Here is a 26,816-nt window from a genome sequence, read left to right as displayed (position 1 = left end):
ATTACTGGCCTAGACGTAGTGTAGAATTATACTCTTTGTCATATAATCTATGTTTATATGGTTAAAATGGGGAAGAATCCCCAGTTTTTCACGGTGCCTTTTGTGTCCCAATGAAATAATCTAACAGAATTAATATAACAACAAATAAATTTGTGATTTAAAAACATAACAATAATATGGAGTTTATTTTGTGTCTTTTTTATTCAATCAAACATACTGTGTTTGAGAGCAAAACTAATTATTTTGAAATTAAAAAATAAAGGTTTGCAAAAAGATTCTTCTTAAGGCTCAAAAATAAAGAAATTGAAAACAAAATAATTTGCAGTGCGTGTAAATCTTTGAAAAATCATATTTTTCTTTGTGCACTTCAAACACTTTTCATCACGAACCACAAATGTTGCTCTCTTTTCTGCTCTCTTTTTTTGCGGGTCTAAAACTTTTGTTTGCGAGTGAAGCTGTGTCTCAGTGGGCGGTCTCTACACACCAGGATGAAAGGCCTTTTTCTATTGGTCACTCTCGATTGAAGTCACAGGTCGACCACGCCCACTACGTTTCCCCAGAATCCCCGCCTCTGCCGCCGCCAGTCTGACAGAAGAGCGAGCGAGGTCATATCAGGGCTCTCAAATTATAGCAAAAGTTTGGAGTGAGATTAGGGGAGGGGCCACGCAAAGGGGAGGAGTCACACAAAGGGGAGGAGCAAGTCAAATATTTGCAACACCCAAGTTTTTGCTAGCAGTTCGATTTTACCTATTGTTCATAATTGACCAGCACAAATAGAAATTATAACATCTGGCAAATCTGATGAAAGACAAATTCATTCTAATAAAATGAAAAGATTTATGTATTTAGAAATACAAATGCATCAAAAATAAAAAGAAATTTTGCCCCAAACAAGCCAACTGAACAGCAGTACTTAATGTACATACTGTACACAGACAGTGGGATTACAGTACTTACCCTGAGCATGTATGTCAAGCTGTGTGTGTGTGTGTGTGTGTGAGAGAGAGAGAGAGAGAGACAGAGAGAGTACACATTTCAGCTTATGTTTTTGTTTTTTTGTTTTTTCTGTTGTAAATGTTTGTTGCACATTTTGATGCCTGATGACGGGGTAGAGGACTCCCACATAAAGCACTGTCGTGATAGATAATAGCGTTCCATCCAGAGCCAAATTGTTTCTAGTTTTGGTTTTGTTAAGACCCACCATGGAAAACACATTGCATCTGAATTTGAGTGGGGAAGCCACAGTGCTTTATATGCACTCTAAAAATGGCTGGGTTAAAAATAGCCCAATTGGCAACCCAGTGCTGGGTAAATATTGGCCCGAACACATGCTGGTTTACACATTTTAACCCAGCAGGCTGGATTGTTGAGAAAACCCAAGATATAGTCATTTTTACCATTTATGTGTTTGCATTTTTGTGTTTCTGGGTTATTCTTGCTGGGTTATTCTCATAATTTTGCCTATGCTTAACAAGACAATCATGGATTAATAAATAATGAAGAATACAGGTTATTTAGACTGTTAAAAAATATTTTTAATGCCAACTGACATTCACAAATGTGTTAAAATTTATACCAATGACAAACATGCAATTTTCTTTCTTTCTTTTTTTTTTTTGTCCAGAAATGCAAAAATGACAGAAATACAGTTCTGTACCCTATCCACTATAGAAATACAGAAATACAGTACCGCTCCCTATCCACTATATACTGCACTATGTCGGGTGTCAGCCATTTTGTAGTGCTGTCCGAATTCTGAGGGTGCATCCGAAATCGCATACTTCCCTACTATATAGTGTGCGAAAAACAGTATGCGAGGCGAGTAGTATGTCTGAATTCAGAGGGCGCATCCTAAATCGCATACTTCCCTACTATATAGTATGCGAAAAACAGTATGTGAGGCGAGTAGTATGTCCGAATTCATAGTATTCGAAAAATAGTAGGCGAGAATACCCGGATGACCTACTACTTCCTTCCGAATTCTGTAGTAGGCATACGATGGACACTTTACTATCCCATGAGGCCGCGGGAGAAGCCGCGTCATATTCGAAAAATGGCGGAAAGCCGCGACGCGGCTGTCTTTAAGTGTAAAGTACCTCAGGGAAAAGCATTGTTGATGTTCATTGTGGTTAACTTGTACTTGTTTAACATTATCCAAGTAAACCACTGACTTGTTGAGGGTTAAACAAACAGATGAAACCATTGTGTGAATTGGGTGTAATAAGATCTCTAATCATTACCGATCAGATGGAGTTACGTTAACCTCAACATCAGCTTGTTACAGCTTTCTTTAAATAGACGGTTCGTTAAGAGGCGCAGTGAAATGGGCTCTTTAAATTTTCGCGCTGTTGTGAAGACGCATGACACGTGACAACATCAACATGGCGGATGTAGTACCTCCGAATTCCATTCATACTACCCTCATTCATACTATAGAACGTACTTTTTTAACGGTGGAGTAGTACGTTTGAATTCAAATGTAGTACCTACACAAGTAGTATGCGATTTCGGACGCAGCCTAAGTGAACGACTTCTTTCACTACTTTGTACCCACAATGCATTCTGATTTCGAGTGCACAACCGACGTACACTGGCTGAAGCACTATTTCCCACAATCCAATGCGGAGAACCGACCAGCTGTTAGAGAGAGCGGGAGCGAGCGAGTTTGAATGAGAGATGCGTTTAATTTACAAAAATGATGATTTTTAAAAAATGTTCGTTTATAGCTTATTCATTCTTATGTTAAATTAACGGTCGCCTGAAGGCGCTCTATGGCCATTGTCATCTTATTTGAGTGCAAAAACGCTGCTCGGGAGAGTTTCAAGATACTACAAACAATCAATAGCTACATAAAATTATTAACATGTGCTAATGTGAGTTTATTTTTGTTGACAACATTTTAATAGCATTTAATGATTATGACCATATAAGCATTACAAAACAAATTAATAATATACCATCAATGAAACCACAAAGCTGATTACAATATAAAGTCGTTTTAAGTGTTATTGCTATTAATATTATTTTCTAAAATGAGGTACATGTAATATAAAAGTACATAGGTGACTAAGATGTTTTTTCAACAGCTAAGTCTCACGAGCAGTGTAACGTTACAGGTCACCGTCCGAATCCGTTCACTTCATTTCGTTCACTCCTTTCTAATATAGTGCACTCAACTGCCTTACACTATACAGGGATAAGTGAAAGAGTGAACGAGTGAGCGATTTCGGACACAGAATTCGGAGAGCACTACAAAATGGCTGACACTACCCGACAGTGCATTAGTGCAGTGGTTCCCAACCCAACCTGGGAGGCGCGCCCCAGAGTTCACAGCGGGGGGCGCGCGGGAGCAGATGAGGTAGGGCTGGGCGATAACTACAATTATAGTGATATAATTTTCCTCGACAAAACAAGTTTGATAAACATTCAATATTATGTTTATGCGGCTAAAGCGGAAGAAAACAGCGCTACTCATTTGAACCGCGCCACATAACCGCTCGCTTCAAACAGCTGGGCAGCTCAGAGCGCGCTGACTAGAGCAGATCACGCGAGCACTAAACAGCGCTGTGAGATCCAGTGAGAAGCACAAATCACTGGTATAAACTAGTATCAGTCGATATCAGTCAACTGATTTAAACTAGTTTAAATCCAGATAAAACAGCAGAAAAACACTGTGTGCAACGATACAGTCAGAAGGCTCTACAAATCGCCATCGTTTACCAGGGATTTACAGTAGTAACATTAACTGCACAATGGTATTGTGGCAGAAATGTGTGCTATTTATATCAAATTTATTATATTAATGTAGACGTGTATTAAATGTATTAAAGGAGTAATGGAATGTAACTACACTCTATTTGTGATTAAGCTATAGGTTAGCGTTTGTGCATTTATAATAAATGTATTTAGACTACTGTTTTACATATAAATAGGCTACCTAGAAACCATCTTGGATTTTTACCACAGTATTGAGGTGCTATATGTGTGGTTTTAACTCTGGTTATCATGATGTAAATGTATGCTATGGAAGAACATTAATTGTTCCGTGCACCGTGTGTCTCACGGTGAATGCGTGAGACTTGAGAGCCCTGTCTTGTCATGGCGAGCAACAGGTCGTTTACTGGGTAAGATAACTAATTTAACATCTTAAACTCAGTGACAAAGTGAACTTAATTATTCTAGCTGACAGCCCCCAATAGTAAAGCTTAAGGACTGGCATAAAGTTGGCTTGATGTTGGACGTTCGATATTCGCATATTTAGGGACCGTCTCTAAAGTTACATGCGATATTGGTAGATGAACAGTTTATAGTTTGTGTTATGACTGTAAGTCATTCTCCTCAAATGCTATTGAGCTTTAAATTTGCGTTTGAGCCCATTCGGTACTGAAAAATAGCAATTTTTACATATGATTTACAGTTTATTTTAATAAATATAAAAAATGTTAAAGGTGTGCATTATAGTTGACACCTAGATGAACAGTTTATAGTTTGTTTTATGACTGTAAGTCATTCTGCTCATATGCTATTGAAGTTAGAAAAATATACCAATATCGCATGTAACTTTAGAGACGGTCAAGCCAACTTTACGTCAGGCCAATATTTTCAGAGATTATAGATTATTATAGCTCCAGTGAAGTCGGGTGGGTAACGCACATCAAATCACTAGCCCATTTGGCGGGTTGTGATTCATAAATTATGTCCGTATGCATGATCAAGTCTATTATCTGCACCCAACAGCTGTTCAAAATCATGCAGCGTCACGTACAGTTTGCCATTCAGTTTTCTAAAATACAACGATTTGGGACCGATGTCTGTACATTCTGACTTCACCCTAGTCTGCAACTGTGTATTGTGCATTTTAATAACAGGTTGTTTTTTTTTCAAAGGTACTTACTTCATTTACTTCAGTAGTAACGAATGATAATCAGGACTTGTGAGCCAGTACCACTGTAGCCTTGCAGAGACTTTGCTTTGAAGACCTTTTAATTAACATTTCAATATGTCCCTGACTTCTAAGGGGTGTTTAAGAAGAATCTTTTTGCAAACTTTTATTTTTTAACTACAAAATAATTAGTTTTGCTCTCAAACACAGTATGTTTGATTGAATAAAAAAAGACACAAAATAAACTCCATACTCCCCTCTCCCTCGCTCAGTCAAGCCTCATAAATGATCAAAAATAGAACATTATAGAGGAGTGAGAGAAACATGCTTGTGTTTTCAGTGTCGGAATCCTGGTTGAGAAATGATGTATCCTTCTAGAAGTGACGTCACTTGATTGTACAGTATTTTACAAGGGTTTTATTTTAATGACGGTAACAGGGCTGACATGAAATCAGGGGACACCAATAAAATGATTTATATTTTATAAAAAAAATACTTAATGAGATTGTATTTAGAACAATATGCAAATGTGATTTTGTATAATTTAACCCTCAATTTGGGAATTAAAAGTCCTGCTGAAAAAGAACAATCATAGCGAGGGACAGGCCAAACACCTTACCCTTATCAGCATAAATGCTATTTAAAATAATTTTTAATTTACTTTAATTTGATGTAATATTGATAAAAGACTAAATAGGGGAGGGGCATCATCCAATGTCAATACTGTTACCCTTTTTAAAATGTAAATTTAAACAATTACTTATTACATTTAATATAATCAATATCTGCATGCATCTAATTACAATACCATTAAAACAGTAGATCTCTTAGAAATGTAATGTGCTCAGTCAACAAAGAACTGACTTTAACTGAAAAATTGTCTGTTTGCTATTGTCCTCCCACATTATCGACACTATTTTCCTGTTTAACATTGTAAAGTTGCTTTGACAATCTGCATTGTGTAAAGTGCTAAATAAATAAAGGTGACTTGATTGACTAATACAACTATGGCAAGTTTACAACTATATGCAATTTAAAATGGTAAAACTTTACAGTATTATGTAAACAAATATGTGCAGTGAAGCACACGTGTGTCCTGTCATCCCTGTTACTCTGGTCAAACCTGTTGCTGTCATTAATTTCCTAAAAATTGTAAAAATGATATTTGATACAACTTTCCAGGTTTTTCTATTGTAACTTTAACTATATTTAATTTTGGACAAAGCCCTTTTTGTATATCTCTTGTAAAAAAAAAAATACGGAGCCCTTTACAGGACATTGTGGTGGGAAAAATTCGGGGTGGGAGGAAAATTTTTTCAAATGTTTTCCGTTCTCTAGCAAAACCATTTGATTTCGGAAAAACGCTTCCTGTTTACTTTGCAGCTTGCAGTGGTTACAGCTCGTATGTTCACAATGGAGCGGTTCATAGAGTTTTATTTTGAACTTGGACTCAAATAAATTAATAAGTAAGTGCTTAGTTCAAGGCACGGTTTTGGGACATAATAAAACGCTTAATGTGGATTAATGTTTTAAAACAGTGACTTGGAGGACCAAATTCGATAATAATAAAAGCTGATACAATTATTAGGCTAATATGAATAACCTTATTAATAATATTACTAAGCAGAATAGCCAGAATATGAACGCAACGCCCTGCACGTAGCCTAAGCTTTTTCTCCCCCATAAAAGCTTAGTAGGCTATAATGAAAACGGTGATTTAAAAATACCAAATCCGTTGCATTCATATTCTGGGCTATTCTCCTTTATTAATAGTAATATTATTAATAAGGTTATTAATATAAACCTAACAATTTTATTAGTATTTATTATTATCGAATTTGGTCCTAATGTCACTGTTTTAATACATTAAGCCACATTAAAGCGTTTTAGAATGTCCCAAAACCGTGCCTTGAACTAACCACTGTCTGACTGTATTTCTTTATACTTGAATCAAAGTTCAATATAAAACTCTATGAACCGCTCCATTGTGAACATACGAGCTGTAACCACTGCAAGCTGCAAAGTAAACAGGAAGCGTTTGTCCGAACTCAAATGGTTTTGCGAGAAAACGCAAAAGTTTCTCGAGAGAACGCAAAACATTTGAAAAAAATGTTTTCCTCCCACCCTGAATTTTTTTCATTCACCCCGAATTTTTCCCACCACAATGTCCTGTAAAGGGCTCCGTTAAAAAAAAAAAAATTCTTAATTGACGTGGTCAAAATTTAAAACAAAACTCCAAAATGTGAAACAATCACAGTGAAAATAGTCACTTAAATGTTGTGTATATATGTGAAAATTATCACATAGTTGTTCTAATTAAACTATAGTATATAGTAACGCTTGTGTCTGTAACAGGGTTGAAAAAATAGTAATAAAATAATAAATGGTATAGCCTGAGATGGCACAATACAATTTCTTGTCATTTTAAGGTGTCTTATTTCATGGATATATAAAAATGTTGATTAAACTTTTTTTTTTTTCAAATGGAAAAGGTACCGATTTCGTGGAATGACCTTTAAAGCCCATCACTGACGTGGTGTGTCTGTCTCATTCCAATAAATCTGCATCATATGAGAAACTTTGTAATGTGCCAAGGAGCTTGGAACAAACTGACCATTTTTTGTCTCTGCATGAATTAAAGCTGTAGAATCTTAATCCAGAAATCAAATCCAGATCTGATCGATTTTTTAATCCACAGTGTTGTTGGCTCTCATAAGAGGGAACAAGGGACAGAAACTGACAGGTAAATGCATGTTTTATCACACACTTGTCTATAGACCACAACATGTGGTAAAATTCAGTGCCTACAGATGTTTTCTGCCTGATCCTCAAAACAACAAAAGATTTCATATCATACAGTATTAAATCTATTCCGAGCACAGCACTGAGTAAATTCAAGTGCAGATTTTAATAATTTATCATGTACGTAGATCTAGTGTCACAGAGACATCGTCACACAACAAGCATCCAGACATTTTTAGCATAGTCAGCAAAAAAAAATCTTTTGACTGAAAATTTTTCCTCGGCCAAACCCCGTTCCACAGCCATACCTGTCACACACCCAGTTTAACAGCCGTGTTTTTCTTCTTGTAATTAGGAGCGCTTGTCCTCCTAATTTAAAAAATTTAGAAGCACCTTCTAATCAATAATAAAAAAATTCTGATCAATAATTAGCCTTCTTAATACGAGGTGACATTTGACTCAAAGTCATTTAAAGGGGAATTCTTTTTACCTTTGTAAATGCATTTTTCTACTTTTATTAAATGTATGCAGTGTTTCTATAGGATTTATTCCAGCTGTGGTGGCAGGACTGTTTCCCATGGACCACGCCCCCTCCCCACCCAAGAATCACCTGCACTCAGAATTGAATTTATTTTAACTAAAAAAGACAAGTAAATAGTAAATAATAAAATAAGAACAAATAAATTAATGACAATCAATAGCACAAACAAAAACAACAACAAGATACAAATGAAATTATCAGTACTTAATTTTTTTCAGTTAGGTCTAACTATAACCTATTCATCTGTAAAATAACACTGGATAGTCTTCACTGTATAATGAAAGACAGCAGCAGGTTTATTTTGGCTGCTGTCTCTTTAAGACCTCATGCATGGCTCTAATGTTACACATGGCTCTATGCTTACTTTTCTTTTTAGGAGCTCTTGTCCTCCTAATTTAATTTGTACTACAGAGGTCGCACAGAAGAACACAAAAGTGTCTTGTAGGTATAGGCTCAGAGGTGGCATGAGTGCAATTAAATTCATAGATTCATGTGGAGATTAATGTTTTAAATATAAAATTTTGAATACAGAAATATTAAGATTATTTAAATAACTGAAATTATACAGTAGCCCCTCAACTGAAACCACCAGCAGGTGGCAGCAAGTCACTGATTTGATCACTGAATCATTAATTCAATTGATTCGTTCCAATGGCTGATTCATTCAGGGATGAAGCAAGTGACTGTCTTTATGAATGGGTAATCATGAATCACTGACTCACTAGATTCGTTCAAAAACACACTTTCATTCATGAATGAAACACCGCTGTGTTTGCTTTTAGAGATGAGCAGCGGCTCAGCTGTTACTTTATTTAGAACTATTTTCGTTGATGATATACAGCAAAATCATGCAGTACTTGTTTATTGATCTTTTGTATTAAATCAATCACATTTGCAAACTCCCTTAATAATTATTAAAAGCCGTCACTCTCCTTATCGCGATCTGTGGGCGCACAGAAAATGAGAGCGTGCGAGTGAGTTCTCAAGACTTAAACGCACGTGCAAATGATACATTCCGTCGGAACCTGCGGGAATGAGTAGAATTATTATTAATAGCCGCAATCCCGCACCGAAATTCAAGTTCTGCTCTGTGTTCTCTGCGAATGATGAGAACGGCATTACTATGTTGTCAGTGAGAAGCTGCAGCCGTGGCGGGGATGATTTTTGATGTGCCAGCAGAACAACAACAATAAATACAGCTGCAAGCAGCGATTACCGGGGTTCAAGCATTTTAAGGCCTAATGTGGTATGCTTTTAGGGTCTAGGCCAACCTTGGATGTATAGCTGACAGTGAAACACATCAAAAATGGACAATAGGCTCACACAAACATACACACACACACAAACGCACAAATAGAAATAAAATAAACTATCATTTTAATAATCATTAAGCTTGTTTACACACACACACACACAGACATACTCATACACGGACATACATGCACACATATTTTGTTGCAGATATAGATATTTGAAATAAATGACAGGTGACAATTTTTTTTGCAAGTCTTCTCTTTTTTAAGAGTTTATATCATCATTTTCAGGTTTCTCTGTGATCATAATATGGCCAAATTGTAAAAACTGATATATCTGTATGAACAAAATGGTAAACTTAAATTAAATGTGATTTTAAATGTTATAACAGTGATTTTATAATATCTCTATAAGACAACCTATGAACAGTACTGTTTTAGAGTTTAATAAGCCTATTAGTGGTCTTCCGCTGCCATCTAGTGGTTATAAATAGCAATTTCTCATATAACACTGTAGCTGAGGGGCTAAGGACTGTAAGGTGCTAGTCTGAACTAAGGAGGTGGTGTCGGTCCGGGTGTGCCGGTTAAGACACCAGAGAGGAGAAGAGGATGATTTCAACTGTTTATTGATGTAAGCATATGCAACAGGGGGAGCCAGGAGGTAACGAGGTGCATTAATAAATGTTCTTTCTTTGCATAGAGAAGGTGAGCACGAGTACTGGTGCAGAGCAGTATTGTCTTGTTCTTTATGTCGGTAGTAGTGTAAGCGTCCACTTGGATGAGTGGATGAGGGTGTGTGTGTGGTCTGCAACAAATAAAGGCATATTCTAATAAACAATTCTTCTTTTATCACACTACACAAGATACGTATGTTTACGTTCCAACAGCAACATACACAGTAATAAAGAGTTACTGGCTTCCCCCAAACCTCAACACTATAGGCTATACTGTAACATATAAATACAAACCGTACATTACGGAACATCATGAATGGATTAAACAATAGAAGTTATTACACTATGCATTAGTTGCGAACTCAAATACCGCGGCACTTCGCATAGCGTCCATTTTGTATGCATCGTCATTTCAACTTCTCTATTTAGCAAACGGAAATCAGCTCGAATAACGGTGTAATTCACTCACTTTCTTTCTGGACGCACACAACTTAAACACTCAAATGAACATAAAGACGATCATCTGGCCGCTATCGGCCATGGAATCCCACCGCTCATTCCCGCTGGAGACAGGTAATAACTAGAGTGAAACTGAAAGTCACGTATGCGCAGCGCCGTGATGCACTTCCCCGAATGCGCTGCATTCCGTCAAAATAAAAGTCCTCACGCTCGGGAAGAGCGTGTTCGTGTGCATATACACAGTATATCATTGTCCATTACTAATGAGCCTTTCTCACATTGCCGCCCCCAAATTGTAAGCAATTTGTTCCTGTGAGTTCACGGCTCCACTTCCTCTGTTTGCCCAGCGGTGGAATCCGTTTCTTAATCTGAATCTGGGATAGCTGGGAGGATGATGAGACGGGCAACCGGTCTAGTGTAGACTTTATCCTTTATCTGGACATCTGCTGACCTTACTCGACCATCAGGACCCTGATGTACCTTGATCACTCTGCCGACTGGCCAAAGAGCACTAGAGAGTTGTGGGTCCATCAACAAAACAACAGAGTCGACCACCAGATCCACCTTAGTGGTATGCCACTTTTGCCGATGCTGTAAGGTTGGCAGATAGTACCTTATAAACCTCGACCAGAAGTGATCTGCCAAAACCTGACAGTGCCTCCATCTTCTTCTGCTCAGGCCTTCGCTCTTGTTGTACACCACCTGGGGTAAAGCACCATCCAGTCGCCCGATCAAGAGCATGTTCGGAGTAATTGCATCCAGATCTGCAATATTGGATGAGGTATATCCCAGTGGCTTTGTGTTCAATATTGCCTCAACTTCCAGTAAGATGGTACGGAGTACCTCTTCGGAGACCGGCTGTGCTCCTATAACCGTATACAATGCAGATTTGACCGATCGTATTTCTCGCTCCCATGCTCCACCGAAATGGGGAGCTGCTGGGGGGTTGAAGTGGAAGGCAATCTTCTGCTTCGCTAGAAGTTACTGAAGCTCTGAGGATAGACCATCAAATGTCTCACGCAGCTCCTTCTCTGCTGCTTTGAAATTAGTGCCCTGGTCCGAGTAGAGTTCAGCTGGTGTACCTCTACGGGCAATAAACCTCCTGAGGCTCATTAGAAAGGAGTCTGAATCCATGCTGTGTAGAAGATCCAGGTGCACCGCTCGCGTAGTGAGGCATTTGTATATAATGCCCCATCTCTTCTCAGAGCGGCGTCCCAACTTCACCTGGAAAGGCCCAAAACAGTCTACACCTGTGGAGTAGAAAGCTGGTTTATGAAGACGCAAACGGGCCACGGGTAAGTCTGACATCTTGGGCACCGATGGTTTAGCCTTCCATCTTCTACACTCCCTACATAGATGCTGCATATGACGGATCGCCTCTCTCCCACGCAGGATCCAGAAGGTGCGGCGCATTTCTGCGTATACCCGTTCAGGTCCCGGGTGGCAAAGACAAGTGTCATACTCCTGTATCAGGAGCTTGGTGGCTGGATGTTTAGGATCCAGGATGATCGGATGTTTGAACGCAGGATCGAGAACTTCAGCCCGCCGCAATCTACCACTGACACGTATGATCGCCTCCTTAGGGTCTAGTTCTGGGGACAAGGTAAGTAGGCGACTGCTGTTAGGTACCGGCCTACCTTCCTTAAGGTTATGCAGTTCTTCAGGGAAACAGTCGTGTTGGATTCTCTTGCAGATCATCATTTCTGCTTGTTGGTAATCTGAAGCAGTGACAGGGTTTCCTTGTCCAGCCGCCCCGTGAAGTTCAAGCACCATCGCCTTAACCAGATCCTTCCAAGTGTGCTGGTCTCCTTGCAGACACCAAGCCACGTTTGTCACTATACCACAGGAGACTGACTTTCTGTACTCTGACGGATCTGAATCAAGTAGCTCAGGGGGTTGGGATGGCCAGTCATCGGGTCCCTTAAGGAGGAACGAGGGCCCTCGGCTCCAGCGGTTAGGCAAGGCTAGCTCTGCCAAAGTCTTCCCCCGTGTGACATCATCAGCGGGATTCAATGAGGAAGCTACATATCGCCAGGCATCTGGGTTGGTGAGTTCTTGGATTTCGGCGACACGGGTACCCACAAATACTTTATAACGGCACGATTCTGACCGTAACCAGGTGAGCACCGTAGTGGAATCACTCCAAAGGATGATCTGGTCAATCTTTAAAGTCAGTTCATTCTCCAACACCTTTGCCAACTGGGCTGCAGTTAGGGCACCGCAGAGCTCTAGACGTGGAACTGAGTGTCTCCGTCGGGGAGCAACTCTTGATCTCGCTGCCAGGAACGACAGGAAGACTTGGCCCTGAGTGTCCTCAGTACGCAGGTAAGAAACTGAGCCATAGGCTTTCTCCGAAGCGTCACTGAATATGTGGATCTGTCGAGAGACAGCGGTTTGATTCACCTGTGCTGGAACATAAGCTCTGGGTAGGGTTATACGAGGCAACAGGCTCTTATACCCCAAGGTGTCCGATTCCCAATGCCAACTAAGTCCAAGGGTTGACTCAGACAGGCCAGTATCATCATGTGAGAGCCACCGCTCCATGCTGTCCGACCTTGCCTCCTTCGGCAGATGGGCGATGACGCTTGGGACGTTACACGCCCACTGGCAGATTTCAAACCCATCTGATGCCAGGATCTCTCTGACATTGTCCACCAGTCTTTTGGCTTCCGCTACAGTCGGCAGGCTCTGGAGGCAATTATCAACATAGAAGCAGCGTTCAACCGAGTCCCTAACGCCATCCTCGGGAACACTGTGCTCTTTGACATGCCGTTGAAGAGCAAAGGTGGCGCAACAAGGTGCGCAGGTGGTCCCAAAAGGCAGGACCCACCACTCGAAGATATCAGGGGGATTCTCCCGTTTCATCTCTCTCCACACAAACCTGAGAAGAGGTCGGTCTTCTGGCAGAAGCTGGACTTGATGGAACATTCCCTTAATATCCCCACAGACTGCTACAGCTTGTTGCCTAAAACGCAACAGGACACCAAGAAGAGATGCACCTAAGGTCGGGCCTGGAAGAAGAGCATCATTCAGATTCAGCCCACGAAACTGGTAGGAACAATTGAAGACAAGTAGATTCTTTCCATTATGGCTGACTAGGTGATGAGGTATGTACCACGATTCACCGGTTGTCGTGATCTCATCGGGGCCCAGCTTCTTGACCGCTCCTGATTGTACTATCTGCTGGATCGCCTCGCAGTAAGCTTTGGCTCGCTGAGGGTCCTTAGCCAATCGCCTCTCTGTACTTCTTAAGCTTGGCAGAACGGCCTCTTTGGAGGCCTGGAACAGGGGCATATCCCGTTTTCGTAGCAGCGGAGTGGCATACCTGCGAATGCCAGCGACATCCACTCTCCTTGTCTTTACTTCCAGGAGCTCCACTGCCTCTTTGTCCTGCTTCGATCTGACTACCGTCTTCTCACTTTGGAATGGCAGCACATCTATCTGCCAGAGTTTCTCAACATTCCTCAACTCTGTGGTCTGTGGTGAAACACGGGTAAAGAGACACTGTTGTCTACATGCCGTCCCTTCGATGAAATGAGCCGGCCCTTGAAGTGTCCAACCCAATCTTGTACGGATCGCTGCAGGCCCTCCTGGTGGGCCCAACCTCACCGGCTCGATAGGGGTGAGCAGATGTGCGTGATCCGCTCCTATCAAAACAAGTGGCTTAACCTGCTCAAATGGTTTGATAGGGAGGCCTACCAGATGCTTATACATCCTCTTTAACATGGAGATGGGATAGGAGTGATCTGCCAGACTGAGACGCTGTGACGTGAATGCCTCTGTAATCCGAAAGCCTCTTTTAGGATATGCAAAGGGTATTATGCAGAACGAGACAGAGGATCCCTTCAGCGTTTGGACATCCTGCCGTATGGTGCGAAGGACAAGATCCTCCGGTCTACCTTGTAATCCAAGTTGGTCAACCGCTTCTGGAAGTAACAGTGCGTTCCGATCCATCGTCCAATACTGCATAAGTGTCAAGAGTGCGGTTGTCATTTCGAAGAAGCACTCTTACGACCTTCAACAGGACACGGGTGGAAGCTGATGGCTGGTCCAGGTAAAGAACCTCATTACTAGTGTTCACCAGATGACTCCCTTCTTTGGGTGGTTCTGTAGCTGGACGGGTGTTCACATTGTGAAGGACTCTCAAATGTTTACCCTGACACAGGTTGCAGAGTCTCTTGAGGTCACACTGGGCAGCTTGGTGGGACCTCCCACATCTCCAGCATCTTTTATTTGCCCTAATCCACTCTACGACCCCTTCCCTTGAAAGCTTCTGAATGGCTTGGCACTTGTTCAGAAAGTGTTCTGAGCTTTCACAGTATGGGCAGTAGGGCTTTATCTTGCCTCGTCCTTTGGACTCTGAGGGGCTCTGGCCCTCTTGTTTGACAGTCTTACTATCAGCTGAGCTCTCTGTTCCATGCAGCACGGTAGCTGCAGATCTACTGTATCGCCTCTCAGCTTTGTGTCCTAACGACCCTTGGACTCGGGTGTTGGATGGCATGTCATAACTTTGACACCACGACTCATACTGTAGCCACTCTGCTAAGTCCAGCAGGGTATGAGTAGAGCCTTGACGATGGAACATCAGGCGGCGGAAATTCGCCCTCAACTCAGGTGGAAGTTTGGTGAGCAGCCGTGCAACGTGTGAGCCGCATCTTAGCTCAATCTCTCCATCTGGACCCAAGGTCTTCAACATACCCACTAGTGACTGAACATGTAAAGCGAATTTTTCGAAGGCTGCTGTATCTCCCCGCCTTATCTCTGGGGAGTCCATGACAACAGCGATCCTCTTTAAGGCAACATGATGTGGCTGCCCAAACTTCTCATTCAACGCCGCCATTGTGTCTGAGTATGGCTTAGTCAAATTGATGTACGAGTCAGCTATGAGGCAAGCCTCCTCCAACCTCAGATGGTCCACTAAGACCTGATATTTGAAGAGCTCCGTGGCGTACCTCGGTAACAAATTTGTTAGGGCGAGCTTCAGCCGGGAAAATTCCATGGGGTCCCTATGAATGAAGAGGGGAATTTTTGGCGTTGGTCCACGATATTCTTTCTCCTCCACAGCAGCTGACGAAGACTGATATGGTGAGTCTCGGGCAGAGGTACGCTGACCCATGTGAGGCCCTGGTAAGCCATTAAACGGAGGCCCAAATTCAGCACAGCCTAAGCCAGAAAGACCGCTCGTGACTGGTGGGTAATATTGTGACTGCTGAGTTGGAGAATCGTGAGGCTTCCTATTGGGTGGTCTCTTAGGGGTTGAAGACAGACGACTCTTAGTCCCAGAGCTGGACACAGCACTGTCTCTCATTAACTGGAGCTGATTCATCATCTTATCTACACATTTATACAGAGTTTGGTGAAGATATCTCATTCCGTTCCAGAGTTATGCTTCAAGTAACAGTTGGCTAATGTTAGCTAATTGCTAATTGACGTACGGTTTCGCGCGAAAAACAAAATTTCAACTTTTTTTTGTTAATTATTAATATTCAGTGTCCAGGGAATATCTCTGAAGTGGTTTGATTCCAGTCAGGTTAAAAACCTAGGACTAGTTCGCAAAAGTAAGTCTCAGATATAACTTTTTTTTTTTTTTTTTTTTTTTTTTTAAACGTGCGTTTTAGAGAAAATCTGGCTTAGTCGGCTAAGGATCGCAACGATGTTAAAATTTTGAGTCTACGACAAACGGTGTATGAGCTACGGCCAAAGATGTGTCAAATTTATCCACAGTCATATCACCCTGCAGCCCAAGACCGGTTCCCCATGGAAGCTAAGCAGGGCTGAGCCTGGTCAGTTTCTGGATGGGAGACCTCCTGGGAAAACTAGGTTGCTGTTGGAAGAGGTGTTAGTGAGGCCAGCAGGGGGGTGCTCACCCTGCAGTCTGTGTGGGTCCTAACGCCCCAGTATAGTGACGTGGACACTCAGCTCTCTACGCCTTACGGTTTGGGCTGCACGATCATTTTAACCGGAGAAAAATAATAATTAAAAAAAATCCTTACAATTAAAATAGGGTTTCAATGCACTACGGCATAGGTCACTAACAGGCGGACCGCGGTCCGGGTCCGGACCCAGAAGCCGTCCCATCTGGACCCGGACCTACGTATCTAGCTTCTATTTCAACTGGCGCAGCTTTTGTAGTCTTTACGGTAGTGGACTCCGGTCCGAATCCGTGAAGGCTTTTGACATAATGAAATAAATACCAAACGCTAATTTCTAGTAAATAAAATTTATATCTAGCAGATCAAGGTCAGCTCTAGAGCCGTTTGGGTATGGCAAGCCGTTTTAACTTTTATTCATTCTCAGGATATGACTTCTTGATATCAACAATTAAATTTTCACTAGTTAAAATGTTAATTCTTGATATCAGGAATTAGATTTCCACTAGTAACAATGGTTATTTTTGATATTAGCAATTACATTTCCACTAGTAACAATGTTAAATCTTGATATCAACAATTAGATTTACACTAGTTAAAATGCTAATTGTTGATATCAAGAATTAAATTAAAGATATCAAGAATAGACATTTTTACTAGTAAGAAATTAATTCTTGATATCAACAATTAAATTTTCACTAGTTAAAATGTTAATTCTTGATATCAACAAATGTTTTTGAATGGCAGCCTATGGTGACATTTAACTAGTGAAAATACAATTACAGATATCAACAATTTAATTCTTGATATCAACAATTAGCATTTTAACTAGTGAAAATCTAATTGTTGATATCAAGAATTAACATTGTTACTAGTGGAAATGTAATTGCTGATATCAAAAATAACCATTGTTACTAGTGGAAATCTAATTCCTGATATCAAGAATTAACATTTTAACTAGTGAAAATTTAATTGTTGATATCAAGAAGTCATATCCTGAGAATGAATAAAAGTTAAAACGGCTTGCCATATTTGGGTGCAGTCGTGCGAGCAGTGATGAGAGCAGCTCTCTGCTCTCGCCCGCTGCGCACAGACAGATGAAACTTTCAGTGGGTGAAAAACAATGGCATTTTCAAAAATTAGGAAAGTTGACGGGTCCTTAAAAATCTTAAATGTTAGAAAGTCTTAATTATGATTTCAGGAGGTCTTAAATGTGGGGACTGAAAGACAAGAATTGCGATTAAACTTAAAAAAGGCTATTCATTGAATTAATATGAGCGCTGCACGTTTCAAAGTCATCTGCTTCGCTGCTTTGTAGAGTCTGTCTCTTGGGTTTTGCCATTCCCAAAGCGCCACCTGCTGGAAGAGAATGATTTTCCATTTTCAATCAGCCCGTACGTCTGCTGCTGTCAAAGGCCAATGTGAAAATCAACCCATGTTTTTAAGCAGCAAACACGCAGAGTTGTAAATGTGAACTGGTAGATCAACAAGAAGATAATGTGTTATAAAATGTAAATTAAGACAGTAAAATATATTTATATGTTGTTTAATAATATAATACTTGATTGTTTTTGTGAAAACCTGCATCTGAACTGTAAATCATGCTTTTTACAGTTATTTAATTTTTATTTTTTTACATTTTTTTGTGCAAGTCTTAAAAAAGGTCTTTAAAAGTCTTGAATTTAAGCTTAAATATCCTGCAGATACCCTGGCCTGGCAAAAACCATCAATTGTTTTTTATATATAATTGTTCGGACCTCGGCTGGTGGGGAGGGTTCATTACTGGACCTCGAGCCGTTTTAGTAGAAGACCCCTGCACTACGTGCTTGAACCCCTAATAATACGCTACATGCTTCTTTTCCGCACATTTTTTCCAATTTACAGAAATCCGTCGTTAATCCCTGATAACTTTTAAAATGGAGTGAACACGGAGCAGTTTTTCCGTGGGTGGACCCGGAGCAGAGTGATTACAGAACGCTCAGAGCGGAGAGAGGAATGTGCTTTCGCTCCAATCCAGGCTTTGATCACCTCCCCCTCAGCAGGCTGAATACACCTCGTCTTTCCTTAATTTAAGGCCAATTCAAGCTAAAATTAAGACATTTATTACACTATTTGAGTAATGCAAGCCTATTTACGGCCTTAAAATGATGAAAAGTGAATTTAAGACATTAAGGTCAGGCAGGAACCCTACAATAGACGGAAATCCGTCGTAGACTCCCTGCAAATAACGGAAATCCGTAGTAGCGCCGGAGAACTTTAACCCCTGCATTGTTATGAAAAGCATTAATTTATGCATTTCTTGCATAAATGCAGTAATGTATGCAAGCACACAGGAATGCATAAATGCATGAATGAACAAAAGAACCTTTTAAACATCCGTTTTAGGAAGTTTTTTTTTTTTTTTTTTTGCAAAGTGTACAGCACTAATTCACTGTGTTTAATTACTGCCAATCAATCATATTTCATAATAGTAAAGTAGTCAGACAACCTGCTGTTAGAGAATACTCTCTCATATGTCTGTTTTCTTTCTCTCAGTGTCTCTCCAGCCAAAGTTCCCACAGGTGTTTGTTGGAGATGACGTCACTCTGATCTGTAACCGTGAAGGAGGGAGTAAACCAACAAAATGGTTTTTTAACAAAGAAACACAAACACATCAGGATTATTTAATGCTTCTTACCACAGTAACACCAGAAAACAGCGGGGTGTATGAGTGTGAGCAGGGCGGCACGAGGAGTGAGCCGTTCACACTCACTGTACTGGGTATGAACACCGTCCTAAACGTTCATGATCGTCTGTTCCTCCTGCTGTTTCTCATGATCTCTCTCTCTCTCTCAGAGCTGGAGCCTTACGCTCAGCTCTCTCCATCTGCAGGAGGTGCTGTGATGACCAAAGGAGATGGAAGAAACCTGGTGCTGCAGGCAGACGATGATCTGAAGGACTGGGCTTGTTTTGTGTTGAGAGAAGTGAGCACCTTCCGTCTAGGAGTCAAAGTTGATGAGAAGATGAACAGAGCTTTTATATTTGCAGAATTAAAGGAGGCAGAAAGAGCCACTTTCTGGTGCAAGAAAAATAAAAGCGATCTTCGAAGCAATGCAGTGACGCTGAAAAAGACAGGTGACTCATTACTTCACTTCCTGTTGTATTTCAGCACCTGTGTGTACAAATTCATTATGTTCTAAACCTGGAACGACTTACTTTCTTCTGTGGAAGACAGAAAGAGATACTTTGAAGAATCAGGGTTCCCACACCTTGGTTAACTTCAAATTCAAGGACTTAATGTGGGGGCACATTTCAAGTGAGAGCAAAGGTTACATCGCGTCACCTTGTAAGATACATTGTTACAGTTTTCATGTGTCAAACACAACTATGCAAAAAAGCAATTTATTTATTTTATTTTTTTGCATTTATTTTTGGCCATATGACAGAAATCTGATATTTGTCGTATTTCTGTTTTGCATAAAATTGAATAATATTTGTTACATACTATACTGTATTGTAAAATGATCTGATATTAACTTTTGCATGGATTTTATTGAAAAGAGCTTAGGCTCATGTAATCAGTTTTAAGATATATGAATATGCTTTTAAGTTGTTCTTGCCTCGTGGCTTTACATTATCTTAACAAGCAAAGCAATTCAACATTACATCCTTAGGATCTCTGGCAAACCATTCTTTGTAATCTTCTTTGGTGAGCCAAATATCTTGAAATTTGCAAGAACCTTGAAGAACCTTTCGGTTTCGCAAAAAGTTCTTTGTGGTGAAAGAAGGTTCTTCAGATTATAAAAAGTTAAGGAAGAGATGGTTCTTTAAAGAACCTTTGACTGAATGGTTCTTTGTGGAACCAAAAATGGTTCTTCTATGGCATCGCTTGAAGAACCTTTTGAAGCACCTTTATTTTTAAGAGTGTATGTTGACATTATTTAATGAACCCATTTTGCTTAAACAGGAAATAGCCTTTACTTTACGTAACAGTAAAATGAAGATTTGCTATTTGGTTGCTTGAGGGCCGTTCTCAATCTACAGAGCATTTAATTGGACACCTGCTGCAAGTGCAATGTGATGTCATCAACATTTTGGGTCTGTAGGCCTATACCTGCTAAACATTTGTCAGGTTTTACTTGCACTGGCATTAGGATGAATTCATAGCAAACAGACATTAATTAAAATCCACAAAACTCACATCTTAATTTGACTGAATATTTAAATGAAACAGTAGATGAAGGATGTGCAGTCTGACCTGTGTTTGGTCTGTTTCTCAGAGCTCATGGTGATGTTGGTTCCTCCGGCCGTTCCTGCGCTGCAGGGGGAGCCTGTGGCTCTCAGGTGTGTAGTCTGGGGTGGAGCGAAGCTGGAAAAGGCCGTCTTCTATAAGAATTCAATAGAAATCAAGAGCTCATCTGAAGGCACATACACCATCACCAACGCCACACAAAGTGATAACGGGAAGTACAGCTGCCACGCCACCTACAGGTTCATCCACATCAGTGCAGAGGCTGCACAGAAGGAAGGAGATTCTGATGCTCAGGAGTTAAAAGTTATAGGTAAACAACAACAGCCAAATTACTTCACACTTTCATTAATACAGAACCACTAATACTGCATATACTAACAAAAAAAGTACCACAAAGTATTTTTTGGACATGGTACTATGGTGTTTTTTTATAATATACATGCATATATCAGTTACGTAATAATTTTGAAAAAAAAAATATATATATATATTTAATTATAATATAAAAAAATAACTGTTAGACCCCGGGAGAAGGCGATTAGTCACCAGAAGAGACAGACGGCAGTGCGTAAGTGTTTTAATACTCATTCTTAGCTCTGTTGTTTAAATTAATTCCTTGTTGCTAGGAAAGAATAGTTCGTTTCCTACCTATTTCTATTCTGCTTTTTCGTTGTGGTTTATATTTTTGATTGCACTTATTGATCATTATAATAACTGCCCTTTAGCTGAAACTCCTTTCCTGCACTTAAGTGCGAAGTGTTAGTTTCGATTTGAGCCATTGCCCTGCGATTGGCTGGTGGTTGTGCTAATTAAAAGCGACCACAGCTTTTTTTCACTCTAGACTGTGTATTTGTTTGAGGTGTGTGCGCTGACGCGGAAGCGTCTGCGGAAGCGTTCAGCCGTCGTGTTCAGCCTCCTCGTGTAAAGACCTGCGACTTTTTCCTGCGCGACTTGAACCGAGCAACGACACTGAGCTACACTCTTAAGTATCTTTTTGTCCTTCCTCACTCTGCTCTCCTATCCTCTTTCCTTCTACCTCTATCATGTGTCTCCAAAACATTCCGGTTCTCTCTCAGCCACGCTCTAACATCACTCGCAGACGGCAACGTAATACTGCTAACCTACGCCCTATCTCTACATCTTCCACTACACCTCTGGCTTTCTCTGTGGGTCTCTGGAATTGTCAGTCAGCCGTCAACAAAGCTGACTTCATTTCTGCCTTTTCTTTAAAATCCACTCTCAGCATCTTGGGCTTGACTGAGACCTGGATTCGTCCAGAAGACTCAGCAACCCCAGCTGCTCTCTACTAATTTCTCTTTCTCTCATACTTGGCGTCAAGTTGGTCGGGTGGGGTACTGGCCTGCTCGTTTCACACAATTGGAAATACTCAACCCGCTCTACCCTTTGCAATTACAACTCATTTGAATGTCATGCCATTACTGTATCAGCTCGATAAAACTCCAGATTGTGGTAATCTACCGTCCCCTGGACAAATTCTAGCCACCTTCCTAGAGGAGCTGGACGGGTTGTTGTCCTCTTTGTGGAGGATGGCATTCCACTCTTAGTCTTTGGTGATTTCAACATTCACCTAGACAAGCCTTATGCTACAGACTTCCACTCGCTACTAGCTTCATTTGATCTCAATCGCCTTACCACTACTAGCACGCACAAATCAGGCAACCAACTTGATTTAATTTACACACGCAATTGTACTGCAGATAACATTCTGGTACAACCGCTACATATCTCGGACCATTTCTTCATTACATTTACACTACATTTTGCTACCCGTGTGCCACCAACCCCCCTACCGGTTACTTTTAGACGAAACCTGCGCTCCCTTTCTCCTTCCCATCTTTCCTCTGTAGTATCCTCCTCTCTTCCCTCACCTACCCATTTCTCATCTCTGGATGTAAACGCAGCTACTGAAACTTTATGCTCTACCTTAACTTCTTGTCTAGACGACATTTGTCCTCTCTCCTCTAGGTCAGCACGGACTGCCCTTCTAACCCCTGGTTATCTGATGTTCTTCGTGAACATCGGACTAAACTCAGAGCGGCAGAGAGAAAATGGCACAAATCAAACAACCCGTCGGACCTGAGTAGGTATCAGTCTCTGCTCTCATCTTTCTCTGCTGATGTCCACACTGCCAAATCCTCACATTTCCACAACAAGATCAACAGCGCCCAGACATGCGTAATCTCTTCAGAACATTTAATTCTCTCCTCTGTCCCCTCCACCACCTCCACCACTTCTATTACAGCTGATGACTTTGCTACTTTTTACAGACAAAACTAGATCGATCAGTGATCAGTTCTCATCTCCACGCACACAGGACCCCCAACCAACCACTTCCACTGCTAAACCTCCCATTTTCTCCTTCTGTCCCCTGACGGAGGCTGAAGTATCCAAACTTCTCCTCTCCAACCATCCTACAACATGTCCTCTTGACCCAATCCCTCGCACCTTCTGCAAGCAATCTCTCCCACGCTCTTACCGACACTCACACACATCATCAACACATCCCTCCTCACAGGCATCTTCCCCACTGCGTTCAAGCAGGCTCGGGTAACCCCACTGCTCAAAAAACCTACATTAAACACTTCTCTTATAGAAAACTATAGACCTGTCTCTCTCCTTCCATTCATAGCGAAAACACTTGAACGTGTTGTCTTCAACCAGGTCTCATTGTTTCTTTCACAGAACAACAAACTGGACGCTAAACAGTCAGGTTTCAGGAGTGGCCATTCTACTGAGACTGCGCTTCTCTCGGTCACTGAAGCCCTGCGAATTGCAAAAGCCCATTCCAAATCATCAGTCCTCATTCTGCTGGATCTATCTGCCGCTTTGACACTGTCAATCATCAGATACTCCTCTCCACTCTCTCATCACTGGGCATCGCTGGAATTCCACTTCGCTGGTTTGAATCCTATCTCACTGGTAGGTCTTTCAGGGTGGCCTGGGGAGGTGAGGTATCCAAAGCACATACACTGGTCACTGGGGTTCCTCAGGGATCGGTTCTTGGACCCCTCCTCTTCTCTACATACACTACATCACTGGGTCCCATCATACAGGCACATGGATTCTCCTACCACTGCTATGCTGATGACACACAGCTCTATCTCTTTTCAACCAGATGATCCAACGGTAGCTGCAAGGATCTCAGGTTGCCTGTCAGACATCTCGGCATGGATGAAAGAACATCACCTCCAGCTCAACCTGGCAAAGACTGAGCTTCTTGTCTTTCCTGCCGCTCCAACTCTACAGCATGACATCACGATCCAGTTAGGTTCATCAACAATTACCCCATCAACTTCGGTCAGAAATCTTGGTGTAATCTTTGATGACCAGCTGACCTTCAAAGACCACATTGCAAAGACTGCTCGATCTTGCAGGTTTGCACTACACAACATCAGAATAATCAGGCCCTTTCTGACGGAGCATGCTGCACAACTTCTTGTCCAGGCCCTTGTCATTTCTAGGCTGGACTACTGCAATGCTCTTCTGGCTGGACTTCCATCAAACACAGTCAAACCTCTACAAATGATTCAGAATGCGGCGGCACGACTGGTCTTCAAGGAACCCAAAAGAGCCCATGTTACACCTCTCTTTATCTCATTGCATTGGCTACCAATCGCAGCTCGCATCAAGTTCAAGACACTGATGCTTGCTCATAGAACAACCACAGGCTCAGCACCCGCCTACATGCACTCACTATTAAGAATCTACATCCCCTCCAGAAATCTGAGATCTGCTAGTGAGCGACGCCTCGTGGTACCATCACAAAGAGGCTCAAAATCACTCTCCAGAACATTCTCGTTCACCATTCCTGGCTGGTGGAATGATCTTCCCACCCATATTCGAGTACTGGATCCCTGTCAATCTTCAAGCAACAGCTGAAAACTCATCTCTTTCGACACTACTTGACTTCAACCTACACATTAAAAAAAAAAAAAAAAAAAAATCTTTCTCCTTACTTATTCCTTCCCTTGCTAGCTTGTACTTATTTAAAACAATGCCTGAGACTTGGTGTTACAAGCACTTCCTTTGTCGAATTGCCTCTTCAAGATGAATCGCTTCATGTGTTCCCCCAAATTGTAAGTCGCTTTGGATAAAAGCGTCTGCAAAATGACTAAATGTAAATGTAAATATATATATATATATATATATATATATATAGTGGGTACGGAAAGTATTCAGACCCCCTTAAATTTTTCACTCTTTGTTATATTGCAGCCATTTGCTAAAATCATTTAAGTTCATTTTTTTTTCCTCAATGTACACACAGCACCCCATATTGACAGAAAAACACAGAATTGTTGACATTTTTGCAGATTTATTAAAAAAGAAAAACTGAAATATCACATGGTCCTAAGTATTCAGACCCTTTGCTCAGTATTTAGTAGAAGCACCCTTTTGATCTAATACAGCCATGAGTCTTTTTGGGAAAGATGCAACAAGTTTTTCACACCTGGATTTGGGGATCCTCTGCCATTCCTCCTTGCAGATCCTCTCCAGTTCTGTCAGGTTGGATTGTAAACGTTGGTGGACAGCCATTTTTAGGTCTCTCCAGAGATGCTCAATTGGGTTTAAGTCAGGGCTCTGGCTGGGCCATTCAAGAACAGTCACGGAGTTGTTGTGAAGCCACTCCTTCGTTATTTTAGCTGTGTGCTTAGGGTCATTGTCTTGTTGGAAGGTAAACCTTCGGCCCAGTCTGAGGTCCTGAGCACTCTGGAGAAAGTTTTCGTCCAGGATATCTCTGTACTTGGCCGCATTCATCTTTCCCTCGATTGCAACCAGTCGTCCTGTCCCTGCAGCTGAAAAACACCCCCACAGCATGATGCTGCCACCACCATGCTTCACTGTTGGGACTGTATTGGACAGGTGATGAGCAGTGCCTGGTTTTCTCAACACATACCGCTTAGAATTACGGCCAAAATGTTCTATCTTGGTCTCATCAGACCAGAGAATCTTATTTCTCACCATCTTGGAGTCCTCCATGCGGGCTTTCATGTGTCTTGCACTGAGGAGAGGCTTCCGTCGGGCCACTCTGCCATAAAGCCCCGACTGGTGGAGGGCTGCAGTGATGGTTGACTTTCTACAACTTTCTCCCATCTCCCGACTGCATCTCTGGAGCTCAGCCACAGTGATCTTTGGGTTCTTCTTTACCTCTCTCACCAAGGCTCTTCTCCCCCGATAGCTCAGTTTGGCCGGACGGCCAGCTCTAGGAAGGGTTGTGGTCGTCCCAAATGTCTTCCATTTAAGGATTATGGAGGCCACTGTGCTCTTAGGAACCTTAAGAGCAGAAATTTTTTGTAACCTTGGCCAGATCTGTGCCTTGCCACAATTCTGTCTCTGAGCTCTTCAGGCAGTTCCTTTGACCTCATGATTCTCATTTGCTCTGACATGCACTGTGAGCTGTAAGGTCTTATATAGACAGGTGTGTGGCTTTCCTAATCAAGTCCAATCAGTATAATCAAACACAGCTGGACTCAAATGAAGGTGTAGAACCATCTCAAGGATGATCAGAAGAAATGGACAGCACCTGAGTTAAATATATGAGTGTCACAGCAACGGGTCTGAATACTTAGGATCATGTGATATTTCAGTTTTTCTTTTTTAATAAATCTGCAAAAATGTCAACAATTCTTTGTTTTTCTGTCAATATGGGGTGCTGTGTGTACATTGAGGGAAAAAAAAATTAACTTAAATGATTTTAGCAAATGGCTGCAATATAACAAAGAGTGAAAGATTTAAGGGGGGTCTGAATACTTTCCGTACCCACTGTATATATATATATATATATAATTTAAGCACTATACACAAATATATGATAATTTATTCAAGCACTACATATGTATATACAGAGGAATAAACACAAACTTTTCATTTTAAGTTTGCAATACATAATTCACAGTGTGTGTTCACAGTGTGTGTGTGTGTGTGTGTGTGTGTGTGTACTTTGGATGGGTTAAATGCAGAGCACAAATTCAGAGTATGGGTCAACATACTTGGCCGTATGTCACGTCACTTTCACTTTCAGAATTAATGACCTACAAGCTTATCAAGTCAGAATCACTCATCATTGTGAATTGGTCTAACAAGTCAATCACTGATTCTGTCAAAAGTCAGAACGGTTACATTTATGCATGTGCGTCCACTAG

The 26,816-nt window shown here is 41.2% G+C and overlaps 2 protein-coding genes across 6 annotated transcripts in view; both read left to right on the top strand.

Annotated features, from left to right (window-relative positions):
• LOC131533738 (uncharacterized) overlaps window positions 1-26,816 on the top strand; it is a 65,972-nt gene that overhangs the window by 37,212 nt on the left and 1,944 nt on the right. The window contains exons 3-6 of one of the 5 annotated variants that reach the window (XM_058766197.1): window positions 7,581-7,625; window positions 18,957-19,181; window positions 19,257-19,535; window positions 20,681-20,962. In XM_058766197.1, coding sequence (XP_058622180.1) covers window positions 7,581-7,625; window positions 18,957-19,181; window positions 19,257-19,535; window positions 20,681-20,962 — 831 coding nt within the window. Of the gene's footprint in view, window positions 1-3,261; window positions 3,359-3,779; window positions 4,125-7,580; window positions 7,626-18,305; window positions 19,536-20,680; window positions 20,963-26,816 lie in introns of those variants that run through there. The other 4 variants (XM_058766200.1, XM_058766196.1, XM_058766199.1 and 1 more) reach the window with 4 other exon arrangements.
• LOC131533766 (uncharacterized) lies at window positions 22,199-24,768 on the top strand. The gene is made up of 3 exons (XM_058766240.1): window positions 22,199-22,753; window positions 23,356-23,592; window positions 23,789-24,768. The coding sequence occupies exon 3, from the start codon at window positions 23,845-23,847 to the stop codon at window positions 24,550-24,552; it is 708 nt and encodes a 235-aa protein (XP_058622223.1). The 5' UTR covers window positions 22,199-22,753; window positions 23,356-23,592; window positions 23,789-23,844; the 3' UTR covers window positions 24,553-24,768.

Source organism: Onychostoma macrolepis, chromosome 24, assembly GCF_012432095.1.
Source record: "Onychostoma macrolepis isolate SWU-2019 chromosome 24, ASM1243209v1, whole genome shotgun sequence".
Taxonomy (NCBI): Eukaryota; Metazoa; Chordata; class Actinopteri; order Cypriniformes; family Cyprinidae; genus Onychostoma; species Onychostoma macrolepis.
This window is presented reverse-complemented; position numbering and strand designations above follow the sequence as displayed.